The sequence below is a fragment of the Carcharodon carcharias genome, chromosome 12 (assembly GCF_017639515.1).
Source record: "Carcharodon carcharias isolate sCarCar2 chromosome 12, sCarCar2.pri, whole genome shotgun sequence".
In the NCBI taxonomy this organism is placed as follows: Eukaryota; Metazoa; Chordata; class Chondrichthyes; order Lamniformes; family Lamnidae; genus Carcharodon; species Carcharodon carcharias.
In genome coordinates this window covers 29,802,675-29,819,401 of record NC_054478.1, presented here as the reverse complement: position 1 = coordinate 29,819,401, position 16,727 = coordinate 29,802,675, and the positions used below count along the sequence as shown (strand labels likewise).

The 16,727-nt window shown below is 42.1% G+C and overlaps 1 protein-coding gene across 2 annotated transcripts in view; it reads right to left on the bottom strand.

The window, feature by feature from the left end:
• Positions 1–3,770: 3,770 nt before the first annotated feature.
• LOC121285063 (ras-related protein M-Ras) overlaps positions 3,771–16,727 on the bottom strand; it is a 50,622-nt gene continuing 37,665 nt past the window's right edge. For both annotated transcript variants that reach the window (XM_041201186.1, XM_041201187.1), the window contains exons 4-6: positions 14,450–14,549; positions 9,710–9,789; positions 3,771–7,145 (exon numbers count right to left, since the gene is read on the bottom strand). In XM_041201186.1, coding sequence (XP_041057120.1) covers positions 7,049–7,145; positions 9,710–9,789; positions 14,450–14,549 — 277 coding nt within the window. In that variant the 3' untranslated portion in view covers positions 3,771–7,048. The remainder of the gene's footprint in view (positions 7,146–9,709; positions 9,790–14,449; positions 14,550–16,727) is intronic.

The following is a 16,727-nucleotide window of genomic DNA, read 5'->3' as shown; positions in this document are numbered from 1 at the left end:
GGGCATCAAGTTAAGTTGCATGGCAAAAGAACCAACGGTGACATGAGGAAAACCATTTTCATGCAGTGAGTGTTAGGAAGTGGAATGTACTGCATGAGAGTGGAGGCACCTTCAATTGTGGCTTTCAAGAGGGAATTTAATAAGCACCTGAACAGCTAACGTTTACAGCACTACAGGGAAAGGGCAAGGGATTGGGGCTAGCTTAGTTGCTCTTGCAGGGAGCCAACATGGACATGACAGACTGAACAGCCTCCTTCCGTGCTGTAACTATTCTATGAACATTTGTACAAGGAGGTAACATTAGAATATTAGCATGAATTTTCCAAGTTTGCTCTACCGATAGGGAAGCCTTGCCCCTTGCTGCCCCTCCACCTATTTTGAATCATTGTCTTTGTGTGCACTACATAGTGGAAACAACATTGAAGCACCTTTTTTTTAAAAAAGCAAAAGGATATTCTGACAGAATCTAAACAGTAGTAAATAGGTTTAAAAAAAAATCGCTGAACAAATGTACACAAATATAGATTTATTTAAATATATATTTGCTTAGAGTGCACGCTGAGAAAAATGAAACGGTGATCCTGCAATATATTTTGAAAGTGGTGCAGGAATACTGCCTAAGCTAATGAATTAATTATATTGGACCTGCTGCAGAAAATCAGTTGACAGCGCACGCCCTTTTTGGAAAAGCTGCTGAGAGCTCCAGACAACAGGAGACATGAGGTTGTTAGTCATGTTCTATGGTCTATTTAGACACATGAAGGAGGGGTGCATTCCATTCAGATACCACACTGGTGCTTAAATGCTCTGCGAACAAAGACTTTAGATTCCTACTGCCTTACCCAAGAGGAATCCAGTGAACAGAAACCTTTGAACCATCAATCGCACAACATGGTCTCAAGTGTTGTTCATTTTAAGATTTGTATTTAAGCTGTAAAGCAAGATTAGGATATTAATTCATTTCAACTAATCAGGCCTCCTTGTATCAGCCATGAGGGAGGTACAGTTTCATGATGATCTTCCTCCACATCTGAAATTGCAGTCAGTGCAGAGAACTTATCCTCAGTATTTAACTGTCCATGTCTCCTTAAATTCTTCCTCCATTTGACCTTTCCACTATTAGCTAGCAAGAGCATGTGAAGGTCATAGATTTGAATAGCTTCCAATTACATCACTATTCCATGCTCAGCAGACTGTTGGTATGTCATTTTTAACTCAATTAACTATAATTTAAAAAACAAACAGTAAAGCATCTTGATGCAAAAATGCTAATTATCTTAACAAGCAAAGTCCATTCCTGCTCTGGTAATGGATCCATACTCTCAATGCAGTACATTCTGCTAAATGAACTAAAAAGCTCCCATTAACCTCAGAGAATTTAAGATTTCACATTCACTGACTCACCAACATTTACAAATCTTTAGCAGATGATGAAAAGTATTTGCCAGTCTCGTGCTATTTTATTTCAATGCCAACATGAAAGCTACTTAATGAGAAACTGGTGAGAAAAAAAAAAGAGCATTTTGCATGACTAAAAGCAAATGCTGGCAGGTATGGGAGAAAATGCCAGACAGGAAGGAATTTCCTACTTAACGTCACTTGCAGTTAAAGCTGAAGCTCAAAAGGGAACAGTGCACCATAGCTGAAGTGGGTCGATGATACAGTCAAAATTGCTACAGTTGTAACAACAATCTGGGAACTATGTTTTTGTTACCCAACTCTGCCCATTGTAGCCGAAACAGCAGCTGCACAGTCCTACACTTGGAACCTGGGCTAGTTTCCCAGGCCATCTGCAACAGAGTAACAGATGTGATAGAGTCAGCCGTCTACATTGGCACTTTGCCTGAACTACGGAGGGCATTGCTGGGTAACAATGGCAATAGGCCAAACAAAAAAGTAGAATCATCTGCAGACTAAGCAATAAGCAGTTCAACTTTTTAATTCATTTTTTAAAAAAAAAATATTCTCACAAGAGTGAAATATCTACTTTCAAGCTAAACAATGAGGTGTTACTCTCTCACTTGCTCAGCAGTTGAGTGAAGGCAGACCTGCCACGTGCCACTAAAAGTGGATCTTTTCCAGCCACAGCAGAGACTTGGTGCCAGAAGAAACAGAATGAAAGACAAACAACTGAACTTTGTGTTTATTACACTCCAGGGTGTGGGTCTTGACTTTGCATGATAGTGGAAAACAGGCGATAAGAGTCAGCACCCTATTGTGTCTTGATTTATTCCCATCGATCCCTAGATATGACAGGTCGACATGAGCAAGACATGGGCAGAATTCTCAGAAAAACATAAACGCTTTAGCCAACTGTCTTAGGACACGGTCTAAGAACAAGGGGCAGGCCGTTTAAGATGGAGGCGAGGGGGAATTGTATCACTCATGAGGGTGGTGAATCCTTGGATTTCTCAATGCCAGAGAGCTGTGGAAGCTCAATCATGAATCATGTTCAAAACGGAATCAATAGATTTTGGGATACTAATGAAACCAAGGGCAGGATTTTCCCGTTGGCAAGCGGGAGGCGGGGCCTACTCGCCAACGAGTAAAATGACGTGCGGTGACATTGTGCGGAGCATCTGACATCACCGCGCCCCATTTAAATTTTCTGGTAGGTGGGGCTCAGCAAATTCAGCTGCGCGCCCACTGACATGTCAATGGCCAATTGAGGCTATTGTCAGAGCAATTAAACTAATTAGTGGACCTGGCAGACCAGGAGCCCCGGAGGGAATTAGAAAAAGCATGAAAACTCATCCATGGGCAGGATGAGGTTCCATGTAGGTTTTAAAAAATTCTAAGGTTTCTGTAAAAATTATGGACATGCGCCAACTCATGTGACAGTATCACATGAGGGGACGTGCTAGGGAAATTTTATTTTTCTATTTTCAGCTTTTTTACATTTAGAGCCGATCTCCAAGGCTGCACTTAGCCTCAGGGAGATGAGTGCGCTCTTTTGTACGCAAGCGCGAAAGAGTGCACTCTTGATTTGGGATTCCCCCTCCCCCACCTGCACAGGAAGCGCATAGTGCTTCTGTGTGGACATCACGCTAGGCAGGCCTTATGTTGAGTTCAGAAGGATGTAAAGTATCCAAGAAAGATGGGCTGCTGTCACCTGAGCTTCATTTGAACAGTGCAGGAGGCCGAGGTCAGTGGGGGAAGTGTGTGGAAATTAAACTGATCAATGACCAGAACCTCAGGGTCACACGTGGAGACTGAAAAGCGATGTTCCACAAAGCAGTTACCCAATTGGGATTTAATCTCCTCAATGTAGAGAAGATGCACTGTGGTCAGTGAATAGACCATACTAAATAGCAAGAAGTAAAACACTGTGCCTCTTGGAAAAAATTGGCCTGCCTACGTAAAATGGCGCCGCGCCCCTGATTGGGGGTGCCGATCAGAAGCGTGCCTGCCCTTCAACTTCGCCCCCGATGGGGAGAAAATCCTGGCCCAAAGGATTTGGGGAGCTTGTGGAAAAATGGTATATAGGTAGATGATCAACCATGATCTGTTTAAATGCCAGAGTAGGCTCAATGGGCTGAATAGCTTACTCCTGCTCCTATGTCTCCAGCATATACCAACAGCAGAACTTCAGTCCCGGACAGTTTAGACAATTAGTTTGGTATTATGATTAAATTCACATAGATGATGCGAAGAAAAATATCCCATGTCAAAACCCAAGAACAGGTTTGACAGAAATGAGATTTGGTTGATTCAGTCTACTCATAACTGCTCATGTAAGTTACTCAAAACAATTTCACAGATACCAGTTCTCCAGTTAGAATTTTATTAAAATATTACATCGCTTGTTTAAAACCTTTTTTTTTGCAATGAAGGTCACAATATTCAATATACCACACACAAGACTTCTAAGTCTCCAATGAACTTGGAAGTACAGCAGTAGCCAATAAATTCAGATGGCTGTTGTCTTCATACCTGTTCAAATTCATCTTACGAATGAATGCACACGATGCCATGGTTAACCTTTAAATGTCACTTTTCACTAGAACGACAATCCGCTACGAGGAACAGTTATGGCAGTGGAGTCAAAGAGTTGGAAACATGACCTTCTGTGGGTTTTTCCACTAGTGTGGTACTCAAACAGTTAAGGTGCAAGTCCAAAATTCCAAGCCCTTTTTCCTCTCTGGTACCAGATACTGAAGGGGTGTCGTCATCCCTTTAAACTGTTATGTAAACAATTTAATGAATGGATATAGATACCAAATTGCACTTTAAAAAGGTACTGATGTTCTGAAGACATCACTGTGTCACTTACTGAATTCACTGGTATACTGCAACCAACAATTAGTTGGTGCCAACAATTCATGTCACTTGGTAACTATGCAGCAATTACAAAATACAAGGAAAAGCTTGGTTGTGATCACGCAATCTGCAGGCAACTCTTCCAATCCTACTATGTAATACAGGGACTGTGTTAATAAAGATATGCCACAACATCATGAATCTTAATAAATTATTCTGGCAGAAATATGCCAACTGAGCAGAAAGATCCAATTACCGTATTTAGAGTTGTACAGCAAGTCAACTCTACTGTGCCCCAACAACACAGCTCTACCCTAACATCAAAACAGTGTTATGTAAGCCATCATTTTGTATTCCCCACAGCAACCTGTGGGCTCTTGGAGTGAGATTGCCAATGGTTACTAAGCTAGGGCTAGTTTTGTGCTGATGGTTAGTCTGTTTAAACTTATTTCAAATCAAAATCCTGCCAGCCAACATGAAGCAAACTTCTTGTCGGTCTGGGCTGGATTTGAACTGTCAGAGATTAAAGGCCAGCATGGTGATTGTGCAGTGATTGCACTCGCACCTCTGTCTAAAGGTCATTGGGACATGACCTACGTCAGTGACCTGAGCACATAAGCTCAGCTGACAGCCCAGTGCAGTACTGTGGGACAGCTGCACTGTCAGTTATGCAAACCTTCAGATGAAATGTTGAGCAGAGTATGTCCTTTCTGGTGGATGTAAAAGATCCTATGCAATCAGAGCAGGGGCGTTCTCATTGCCCATAGTTATCCCACTATATCATTAACAGATTAGCTTGTCATTTACCTACTTTCTCTGGTGTCCTCTCTGAGCACAAATTGGCTGCCATGTTTATTTACAACAGTGACTACACTTCAAAATGCTTCATCGACAGAAGCACTCTGGGGCACCTCCCACTTTTGCATTTTCATGTCTGTCCTTTTATGGGCATTAGTGGACAGTCAGTCATATAGCAATTAGTGTGTACTCTTGTGCAAGGCATAGAAACGGTTGTTCAGCTAAAAGCAGTTAAATGTAAAATTAGATTGCAGCAGTGTGAATTTTCCCAGCTCTCAACTGGCAGAATCTTCAGGTGGTAAGGGCTGGGCCTGGAAATGAAACCGAATCCATGTGATAAAACTGCCAGAGTTTTATAAAAAGGGCAACAACACTTGTAATTCTATATTTTCTCAGGCCAAATTCAGTAGCAATTGCATGATTTCCCAATTGGACATCAATGACTTCAAGGGAAGAAGCTGGACATCACTGGAGTGATGGCAGCCACTGGTAGAAGTTTCATACAGCCCTGGTTACATAACATTAATGTAGTGACATCTCGAGTAATGCCCTAAGCCGTTAGTAAAGTCACTAACAATTGTAACAGAATATTCAGTGTGATGGGTCAACAAACGTTCATTGGAAAAAAAAATGACCAAAGCATGGACCTAAATAGTGTGAAAGCCATAAGATGTTGAAAAGGCCTCAAAAGACTAAGTTAGCACTTTCCATTTCACTTGGAGGCCACTGTAAAGATCTCAGAGGGCGAGTTGGCTTTTCCATGTGTAAGCTAGCTCCTGCACGTTTCTTGACATGCATCCAATGTCAGACTTCCCTGCTAATATTGCAGCAATTGAAACAGAACTTCAAACACAATTTGCCTCCCATCCGTGCATTACCCACTTTATGGTGGATAATTCCACCTTGTCTGTTGTCATGAGCTGAGCTCAGCTCCAGCTGCTCAAGTTGGAAACAAGTCTGTGGCTTGCTGCTCCTTTTCTCTGGCTATAGTAAACTGCATGCCAGAGGGAAACACACGAGAACAAAGATTATTTTCTGTCGTTTGCTTGCTTTCTTGGGAAAGGGAACATTTTCCTCTTGATCAGTTTGAACAATATCCTTTTCACATGTCTGGTACCAGAAAAGGTGCCATTTATACAAACACTTCCTTTAAACAAATTAAATTGCAGTGCAGTTTTAACAGAGAGTATAAAATGGGCTTGTAAACCCAACAAAAGTGCAGATATTTTAAACAATTACATAAAGAAAAATCAAGACAAAAGAGCTGTTTCAAACCCCTCCTCTTCTGTGAAGGTCTTCCATTTTGCATTGAGTAGTTGCAGACTATGGGCCATTGTGCAGCCACAATTGAATGGGTCAAGTAATGTGAAGCTTTTCTTTATATTTAAAAAAAAACTGGATGGGGTTGGGGGAAGAGAAAAAGAGAACTGCAGTTGTTCAATTTATGGACTGTAAGTCTGCTGTGTGCCAAGTTTGAAGCAGTGTCCAGGAGACAACTGCAGATGGATTTAATTCTCTCATTCACATTCCAATCCCCTTTCCTTTCTCCACCAGGCGGTTTTTGTGACTTCGCCCTGAATCTTGGAAAATGAGGCAAGGTGCCACATCGCGCGTGGAGTTGGACACATGACAGCTCAGTTCAGTGCAGCAGTTTAGCTTGATGCACACCATAAAGTGAAAAGGTGAAAAAAAACGTTAAAAGTTAAAAAATGAAAGTGGCTTAATCTCTGCCAAATTCAGTTCGAGTGAAGTCAGACGAGGTGCCTTTGCATTTCACAAGATGGGTCCTTATCCAGAGTGCAAACCTGTCCCACGGAGGGGGAGAGTGTTCCCCCACAGCCACCCTGTCGCATACATAACACTGCTACAGTTTACTGCACACAGTCTGAAAGGTCCTTGTGTAGCACACAGGCAGTACATAGCTTAGCATTGGCTTCAATGTTCCTATTGAATTGAACAATAGCAGCTTTCAAGTAGGCAGAGAGTTTGGTCACATGACTGAGCATTGCAGTTTGTTAGAGCCAGCTGTCCTGTCTCCACGCCATTTTGCTTTCTTCTTTTTCTGGCTTTTCTCTGGTATTTGTTGCCTGTTTGGAATTAGATACAAAAGAAAAAGCACATCTTGAGTTAATGCCCAGCCTTTGCCAACTGTTTCATTATTCTCATACCTCAGATCAATGGGCTCCTTTGTTCTCTTATTGGGGAGAAGTGGGTTGGGGGAAGAGGGTGGGGGGGAAGGGGGTGGGATGGTGCATGGTAGGGGGAATACAAGAAAATTTGGCTCCTGCTCTTATTAAATGTCAGAGAAGGGTGATATGTAACAAGTCTAATAAAAGATCTAGGAGAAACTTCTTTACCTAGAGTGCGGTTAGAATATGGAACCACATGGAGTAATCAAGAAAATTTCAATATACATTGTAAAAATGTATCTGTTCATGGGATGTGGGTGTCACTGGCTAGGCCAGTGTTTATTTCCCATCCCCAACTGAAGGTGGTGGTGAACTGCCTTCTTGAACAGCTGCAGCCTATGGTGGTGTTGGTATACCCACAGTGCTGTTAGGGAGGGAGTTCAAGGATTTTGACCCAGTGATTGTGAAGGAACGGCAACATAATTCCAGGTGAGAATGATGTGTGGCTTGGTGGGGAACTTGCAGGTGGTGTTCCTATGCATCTATTGCCCTTGTCCTTCTAGCTGGTGGAGTTCGTAGGTTTGGAAGGTGATGTCGAAGGAGCCATTATAAGTTGCTGCAGTGCACCTTTCAGGTGGTATACACTGCTGCTACCGACAGTCAGTGATGGAGGGAGTGGATGTTTGTGGATGGGGTGCCAATTAAGCAGGCTGCTTTGTCCTGGATGGTGTTGAGCTTCTCAAGTGTTGTTGGAGCTGCACGCAAGCAGGCAAGTGGGGAATATTCCACCACACTCTTGACTTGTACCTTGTAGATAGTGGACAGGCTTTGGGGGGTCAGGTGGTGAGTTACTGTCCACAGAATTCCCAGCCTCTGACCTTCTCTTGTAGCCACAGTATCCATATGGCTGGTCCAGTTCAGTTTCTGGTCAAAGGTAACGCCCAGGATGTTGATAGTGGGGGGTTCAGTGATGGTAATGTCATTGAATGTTAAGGGGCGATGGTCAGATTCTTTCTTGTTGGAGATGGGGGGTTCAGTGATGGTAATGTCATTGAATGTTAAGGGGCGATGGTCAGATTCTTTCTTGTTGGAGATGGTCATTGCCTGGCACTTGTGCAGTGTGGCATGAATGTTACTTGCCATTTATCAGGCCAAGCCTGAACGTAGTCCAGGTCTTGCTGTATATGGACACTGACTGCATCGGTATCCGGAGGAATTGCAAATCATGCTGAACATTACGCAATTGCCCGCAAACATCCCCATTTCTGACCGTATGATAGAGGGAAGGCCATTGATGAAACAGCTGAAGATGGTTGGGCCTAGAACACTACCCTAAGGAACTCCAGCAGAGATGTACTGGGACTGAGATGATTGCCCCCCAACAACCACAACCATCTTCCTTTGTGTGCTAGGTAAGACTGTAACCAGTGGAGGGTGTTCCCTGATTCCCACTGGCTCCAGGTTTGCTAGGGTCCCACTGGCTCTAGGTTTGCTAGGGCTCCTTGATGCCCCATTTAAAAGGATGAATGAGGGAGAAAGCAATAGGAAGATGTGCAAGGAGAGTTAAATGAAGCAGATGGGAGGAGGTTCATATGAAGCATTAACAGTGGCACAGGCCTGTTGGGCCAAATGGCCCCCATTCTGTACCGTAAAATCCATGCAATAGAGTAATCAGGGTGTGGCAGAGGAATTACTCCATGCCTGATTGCTCTACTTTTTTTTGGGAATCAAATGGCCAAGTCAAACAATGAAAGTTTTCATCACCATAGCAACAACTTTTAAAAAAAAAAGTTAAACTTCACTGTCTTCAAATGTTTTTACTTTCAAGTGCCCAATGATAGTAGACAGCGTTCCCAGTTTTATATTGTGTATAAAAATGAGGGGTTGAGATGGGCCGACCCTATTTACTCTATTTACCTTAGCGGGGGCGGGGGGGTCAAAAACCAGGGGGTAATGGGTTTAATGCAATTGGTAGAAGGTTTAGAGGTGAGGTGAGGAAACATTTTTTTCCAGCCAGAGGATGGTAGGGACCTGAAACTCACTGACTAAAAAAAAGTGGTAGAGGCAGAAAGTCTCACCACACTTAAAGTGTACTTGCATGTCTGCTTGAAGAGCTGGAATCTGCAGGGTTACAGGCCTACTGCAGGAAGGTGAGATTAGGCTGGGTGGTTCTTTGTCAACTGGCATGATGGGACATTTGGCCTCTTTGTGTCGTAAACTTTGGACGATTTCTATGATTTTAGGTTGAAGAATAAAAGAAAACACTCCAGAAAGTGAAGTTGGTTTTTCATTGTAACTGGTAGCTCATAAGGAAATGCCCAAAGGCCTGAACTTAATGTGAGCTTTCCCTCAATTATTCTTTTAAATCTGGAGACACCATCCACCCAAGTTCACATTGTATAAATACTATCTTTCATCTATACATCATCAAGGGGTCTCTGCATTAGAAGGATTCCAGCAAATCACACCGAATATGGAAAAGATGAACGTTACTGTAGACTGAACAAATTTCAAGTGCCTACCTTATGACTCGAACAAGATCGTGAAAGGCCTTGTCAACATTCAGAGGTGGATCCTTGGCACTGGTTTCTATGTAAGGTATCTTGAGCAAAAGAAAAAAAAAATTACCATTGAGTACCAAAACAAGAGCGTGATTACTGAATCTTATCGAGATATTGCAGTTAGCTGGTGTGGTGGGTCAAAAATTCACATGGAGGACAGTATTAAATTCATTTATGTGCACACAAATTATCTGATGCCTTCTAGGGTCACAGATGACATTCAAAATAGAAGTTCAAAACACATGTCTGTCCAGTTCACTGGAAACAAGGACCCATAAAACAGATCAGCTTTTAATTTGATAATACAGCCCCCACCACTTATATTATGGTATTAATAGCAATTTTCCCATTCCATGAGGCAGATAGTAATATGGCATTTTTACTACTGGTTATTCTAATGGCAACACTCTGGAGGGAGGCAGTGCATATTTTGGGAAGTAGGGGAGCCACAAAAGCAAACTGGTGCCTGCCAAAGAGGGTTAAACAGCATCGTCTGTTGCAAGTCTTTCCAGGATGGTCTTTTAACTGCACTCCAAGGTAAAGAATCCTGAGACTGCAAGGCCAATCTACCGAAGGAATCAAAGGCGGGCCTCAACCAGTAGGATGCCATCAAAAAAAATGAAAGGGGTGACTACCTTGAAGCTCCTGGTCCAGGTATGTTGTTTGGTATACTGTGCAAGATGGCAACCTTCATCACTGTTGACTGAAATGGCCAGTGTGAGATAAGCTATGCCTTTGTAATTGACTTCAATTGAAATGACAAATGGTTAGTGCCGTTTATCAATGTAGACGGCTGGCCTAAAACTTATATCTCTTTTCGGGCCTTAAACGTAATAAAGTGTCCCATGGTAGCACATCTGCCTCTCAACAAAAACAGGGTGAATTTAGAACACTGGCACCTTTATCAGTTGGAGAGAACATGGGAGTAGAGTAACAGGTCTCAGGATGGTGGTGGAGGGAAGATCATTACTGTAGTGAGTATCATCAAGAAAAGGCAACAAGACTAGTCTGGCCATATGCTAAGGCATGAGAACTTACTGAAGGAAGATTAGAGGGATGTAAATCATGAGGGATAAAGAGAATGATGACCCATCTTGGGTAGATCACTACTACTACCTTCATCAGAATTGAAGTGACCCACCTACTCTTAACTCAATTTTGCTGAAATTGTTGCCATGGCCACCATGGTGGCTGATTTAAGTGGTGGGGAGTATTATTAGCACTAAAGTTGGCAATTCCATGGGGAAAAACTTATGAAGACTGCTGTGGGAAACAGGCAAACAAAATAACCTACATTGTTAGTGCAAAAAGAGGAATATATTACTCTATATCTAAGACATGCTGTACCCTAACCTGGAAGTACTTGATACTGACACTGTACCAGGAATGGTATATAGTGCTCCAAATTTCGGCAGTGACACCCTTCACATTGGCAAGTGCACAGACTCACCAAAAGCAGAACGAGGAGATGCATTTGTTACACATGACTCTTAGACTCTACATCGATTAGTGTGCCCAAGAGATTAGAATATTTGTTTAATATTCACATATGAAATTGGTGAAAAAAAAACAGGAAAGCAGGCTAATTCTAGTCAAGTTCAAACTTTGTGACCACTAGATGGATTTTGCATTCAAATAGGGAGAACGAGCACAAGTGAAAGCACTGAGCTAGGCAGCTAAAAATAGCATGGTGTTGAAATAAATTGGTGGCCATAGCAACAATGCAACTTTGATGTGATAAAACTTGCATTAAACTCGCACACAGAATCTACTGCACGGCAATAATTAAGTGATCTTTTGTTCAGTAAAATAGTGTTGCAAATGGGTAGATCATTTCAATGCTGATGAAGGTGCCAGTGTTTTAAATTCACTGTTTGTGCTGTCAAGCAGACTTAGGGAACTGGCGGCAACACTCGATCAACGCAGTGGTTTTAAAGTCATCACTCAATGACTTTGGCTGTGGACCTTCCTGCATGTTGATCTGTCACAGTGCTGTGCTGAACAGGCAGGTTGCGAGCTCAGCATGCATGCAAATCAGAACAAGATGGTGGCACCATTAACAAGTAACATCTCATTTACTCTGCCCAAAGGTACAGAGCAATGTGGTTGTTTCGAAAACACGTATGCAGCTACATTTAAGGTCAAGTGCTGCTTCTGAAGACAATATTGCAACAACCATCTACAAGGATGAGTGCAGCTCCAACATCATTCAAGAACTTCACCACCATCCAGGGCAAATCAGTCTGCTTGATCGGCGTCCCATCCACTCCCTCCACCACTGATACACAGTGGCAGCAGTATGTACCATCTACAAGATGCACTGCAGCAACTCACCAAGTCTCCTTCAACAGCCCTTTCCAAACCCGTGACCTCTATCACCTAGAAGGAAAGAGGGCAACAGATGCATGGGAACACCACCATCTGCAAGTTCCCCTCCCAAGCCACACACCATCCTGACTAGGAACTATGTCGCCATTCCTGGACTGTCACTGGGTCAAAATTCTGGAACTCCCTCCCTAACAGCACTGCGGTTGTAATTACACCATACAGGCTGCAGTGGTTCAAGAAGGTTACTTACCATCACCTTCTCAAGGGCAACTAGGGATGGTCAGTGAATGCTGGCCTAGCAGCGACATCCACATTCCATGAATGAACAAATAACAAAACATTTATATAGTTCCTTTAATGTATTGAAACTCCTAAGGCACTTCGCAGGAACATTATAAACATATGTAAGCTTGATCAAAAGTTAGATTACAAAGGAGTGTCTTAAGGAAGGAAAGCAGAGGCAGTGAAATGTATTCGAGTGCTTAGGGCCTAGGCAACTGTAGGCTGGGCCACCAATGGTGGAGCAATTAAAAAGGAGGATGTTCAAGAGGCCAGAATTAGGTGGACACATATCTTGGAGGATTCTGGGACTGGAGGAGGTTCCAGAGACAGTGAGGGGTGAAGTCATGTGAGTATTTGAAATCAAGTATGGGAATTTGAAAATTACGTCAATGCTTGACCAAGGGTCAATGTAGGTCAGCAAGCACAGGGGTGAAACATGACCTGGGCGAGGGTTAGAGCACAAACAGCAGTGTTTAGGATGATCTCAAGTTTACAGAGAGTAAAATGTGGGAGACCAGCCAGGAATGCTTTGGAATAGTCAAGTCTATATGTATGAATGAGTTTCAGTATCAGATCAGCTGAGGCAGGGCATAGTCCCTATTTCTGTTCTTTCAGGCTGGTAAGTCTGGTGCAAATTAAGCTCTGGGTTGTTGATAACAACAGTTCCCATCCATCATACAAAGCATCAAAAGCTCTCTCCATTCAAACAAATGTTCATAAACAAATGATAGATAACCAGAAGGTCAGAGCTGGAAAATATATCACTTGGGCTTTATTATGACGCAGCTGATGATAAAGGCTGATTTGTAAATTATGAGAGGAATAGATGGAGTGGACAGTATAAAATTGTTTCCCTTGGAGAATTCTAGAACCAGGGGACATAGATTCAAGATAAGTGGCAGAAGGTGTAGGGGGGACATGAGGAAGAACTTTTTTTTTTTAAAGCAGAGGGTAGTGGGTGTCTGGAATTCGCTGTCCAAGTTGGTGGTAGAGGCTGAAACTCTAAACTCTTTTAAAAAGTACCCGGATCTGCACCTTAAGTGCTGTAAGCTGCAGGGCTATGGGCTGGGTGTAGGAAGGTGGGATTGGAAAGGGCACCTGGGTGTCCTCGGGCTGGCATGGAAAAGATGGGCCAAATGGTCTCCTTCTGTGCTGTAACTTTTCTATGGCTTTATGGTTCTATGTTTAAAATCCCAGAGGGAAACAACTGCCATAGCCCATTTTTGCAATTTGAATGTTTCGAGATGCAGGCTTTGAATTCAGTAGAAATAAGACTACCGACTCTCAAGAGGTTTTTTTTATAAAACTAAATTAAACATTATTAACACAATAAAGATTGTAAACACAAACATCTACAAAATTACTATATTAACTACAAAAATCCCCTAATTAACCTCTCAGTTACACCCCCATTAAGGCAACAGTAAATCTCAGATTTTAAAGAGACACCTGGCAAAGCACACCCTGGACAGTTGCATTCAAAATGAGTTTCTTTCAGCTCTGGGTCCTTCCAGACAGCAGCTTGAGACTTACAGGCCGCAGGCTTCTCATACTTGTTAGATCTCACCTTATATACAATCTCCTTTCTACATATCTTTCTCTTTGAATGTAAATTTTCCATTGTATCACCAGGCTTTTAACTTTACCTCTTCTAAAAACAACATCCTTTCATCCCACCAATTATATTAGTAAGCTGGAAAAAATAAACACATTGCTTGGCATCCTCTAGCTAGGTATAAGATTTCACTCGTAGTCTCGAATGATTTCTTTTAACAAATGCAAATTTACATTTTACCTTCAACCCTCATGTTTATCTAATTGACATCTCACAACTACTATACATTAAAGCACCCAGACTAACTGGTCTTAATCCAATTAAGACACACAGGCACAGACCCCACTAGAACTCTGTTTAACAAATAATTTCCAATAACAGTATTATATCTTCTTGACAGGCTTCACGATATTAAGAACCTCTCATGCAGATTGAGACAGTAGCAATTTGTTACTAATAAAACACTAAATTCAAAATTTCTAATCTAGTTAGGAAGAATTGAAAATGAAGCTCCCTTTGATAAATTCCAGACTTACATTGTACTTAGCAGCCATCTCTCGTCCTTGTTCACTTGTGACTTTCCGCAAGTGCATCAGATCAACCTTATTGGCCACCAGAATCATGGGGAAAGACTCTCTGCAATAAATAGAAACACAGGTTAAACTGAAGCAACAGCATTACATGCTCGACTACTCTCAGGAAGAAGAGTCACATAGAAACTAAATGACTTTCCTCCACTCAAACAAAAGCAACAAACTGTCAATAAAAAATAACCTCTGCATTTATAGAGCCTGTTTCACATCAAAGTATCTGAAAAGCATTTTACAATGAACAATTTTACAATGAAAAAGCATATGCAACACTGACTGGTGTAGGCAAAAATCAGTCTCAGGCCTCAATCCATTCTAAATTGATAAAACAAATTAGCCCTTCCTCCAAACAATAGCTTAATTCACCACTAACAGTGCTATTGAACCATGGTTGATCGAAAGTGAAGCAGTTGAGTGGGGTGACACCATTTTTTGTTCGAGTAGATGAAAATCACAGCAGATTGTCCTGCTGCTCATGATCCAAGATGGAAGTTGTGTCTTTGGAAAATGGGTTAGAAGAGGATCAGGGATGACCACCAATGTCAAGTAACCCGTGAACGTTTCCCTTCCATTCTCAAGTCATCGGCAAGAATACCTAGTGAGGCACCAGATGCCACACACGGAACCATAATCAGCACAAACCACAATAGAGGGGAGAATGAATAAACGGGGTTTGGGGGGGGGGGGCGGGTGTGGTTGTGAAGAGACAAGCAGAAGGAGGGAAGAAAATGCTTGCACATCAGTAGAACCACACACCTTCACAGCAATAGCCAATAACATGGGGTTGGAGCAATTTATATAAAACAAATGGTTATACATCATCAGAACCTACTTCCTATTTGGACATATAACCATAAATCATTGACCTAGGCACAAGATATTGAAGTTTAACAGTGCCCTTTTTGAGAGCATTTCCTTTGTTTAAAACTGCCATCAAACAAGTTTAAAATTGTCTTTCAAACTGAAACCAAAGGCAAAATTGAGCGCCATTTCCAATTAACCAGCTGTGCACCAGTTTTTACATTCCATCTCCTTTACTGGAGGAATATATTACGCATCAGTTTTTGCTGCATTCACGCTGTGACCGTGCATTTATCTTGTGAAATACTGCTGGCCAAGCAGGATCTGCACAGCCGGAGCTGATGACACAATACCAAGTTGTAAAATCTTCAGCAGATCTCCCAAATTATCAAAGCAATTTAGTTAGTTTGCTGTCAGATCACACTGCATTAAAAGCAAATCGAGTTCTTTCTTGCTGCTAAAAGCATCAACCAGAAGGACAAGCAGGCAGAGGCTTGTGTCAGCGTTGCTCTGCTTTCAACCAAGTGGCTCTGTACCATGGCTGGTGTCGTCAGTGGGAAACAAACGCTACCCTGCGGATTCCCAATATCATTTAAACCAAATTGATCAGCAGCCTTGATAAGTCTTTTGTTTTTGTTGAAAATTTTATTTGTATTCTTGCCCTCAAATTATTTCCAGATGGAAATTTTAATGGATAGGCCTCAATTCTCTCTGCTGCATGCCTTCTTTATATCCCCATTTCAATCCCCCCTTTCCCTGAAGCTGACTAATACAAGATACAGTCTGTGCGTTTCTTAATACATAATCCTGGACAGAGACTGTTGTCTATTTGACAATGTGGAATATCATAGCCAAGTTAATCCTACTCTTGACTTGAAGACTGTGGTCACTTGGTTTTAACATTTCCACTGGCTGGAGGGTCTAGGACTAGACATCATGGGTCTCGGGATAAGGGATTAGCCACCTAGGAATGAGAAAAGGAGATACTTCTTCACTCAGAGGGTTATAAATCCTTGGAATTCTCTATTCTAGAAAATCAGGGGGATGCTCGGTTGTTGAGTATATTCAAGACAGAGATCAATAGATCTTTGGACTCTTATGACAATCAATCAAGGAACATGGGGATTGAGCAGGAAAGTGAAGTTGAAGTAGGATATCAACCATGATCTTCCTGCATGGCAGAACAGGTTCAAAAGGCCATAGATCTACTCCTGCGCCTATTCCTTCTGCTTTTTTTAAAAAAGCTATTCCATGGAAGGTCAAGATTGAATGCAATGACTAACTGTTGTCCAATTGATACCAGCCAGCTCAGCAGATTGGGAATTAAACATGCAGCTTCTCTGATGGGTATATCTCAGTGCCATAACCAAGGTAGTTGTTCATTTACTCATCAGATAAGTGGGTGGTTCACTCCTCCATCACC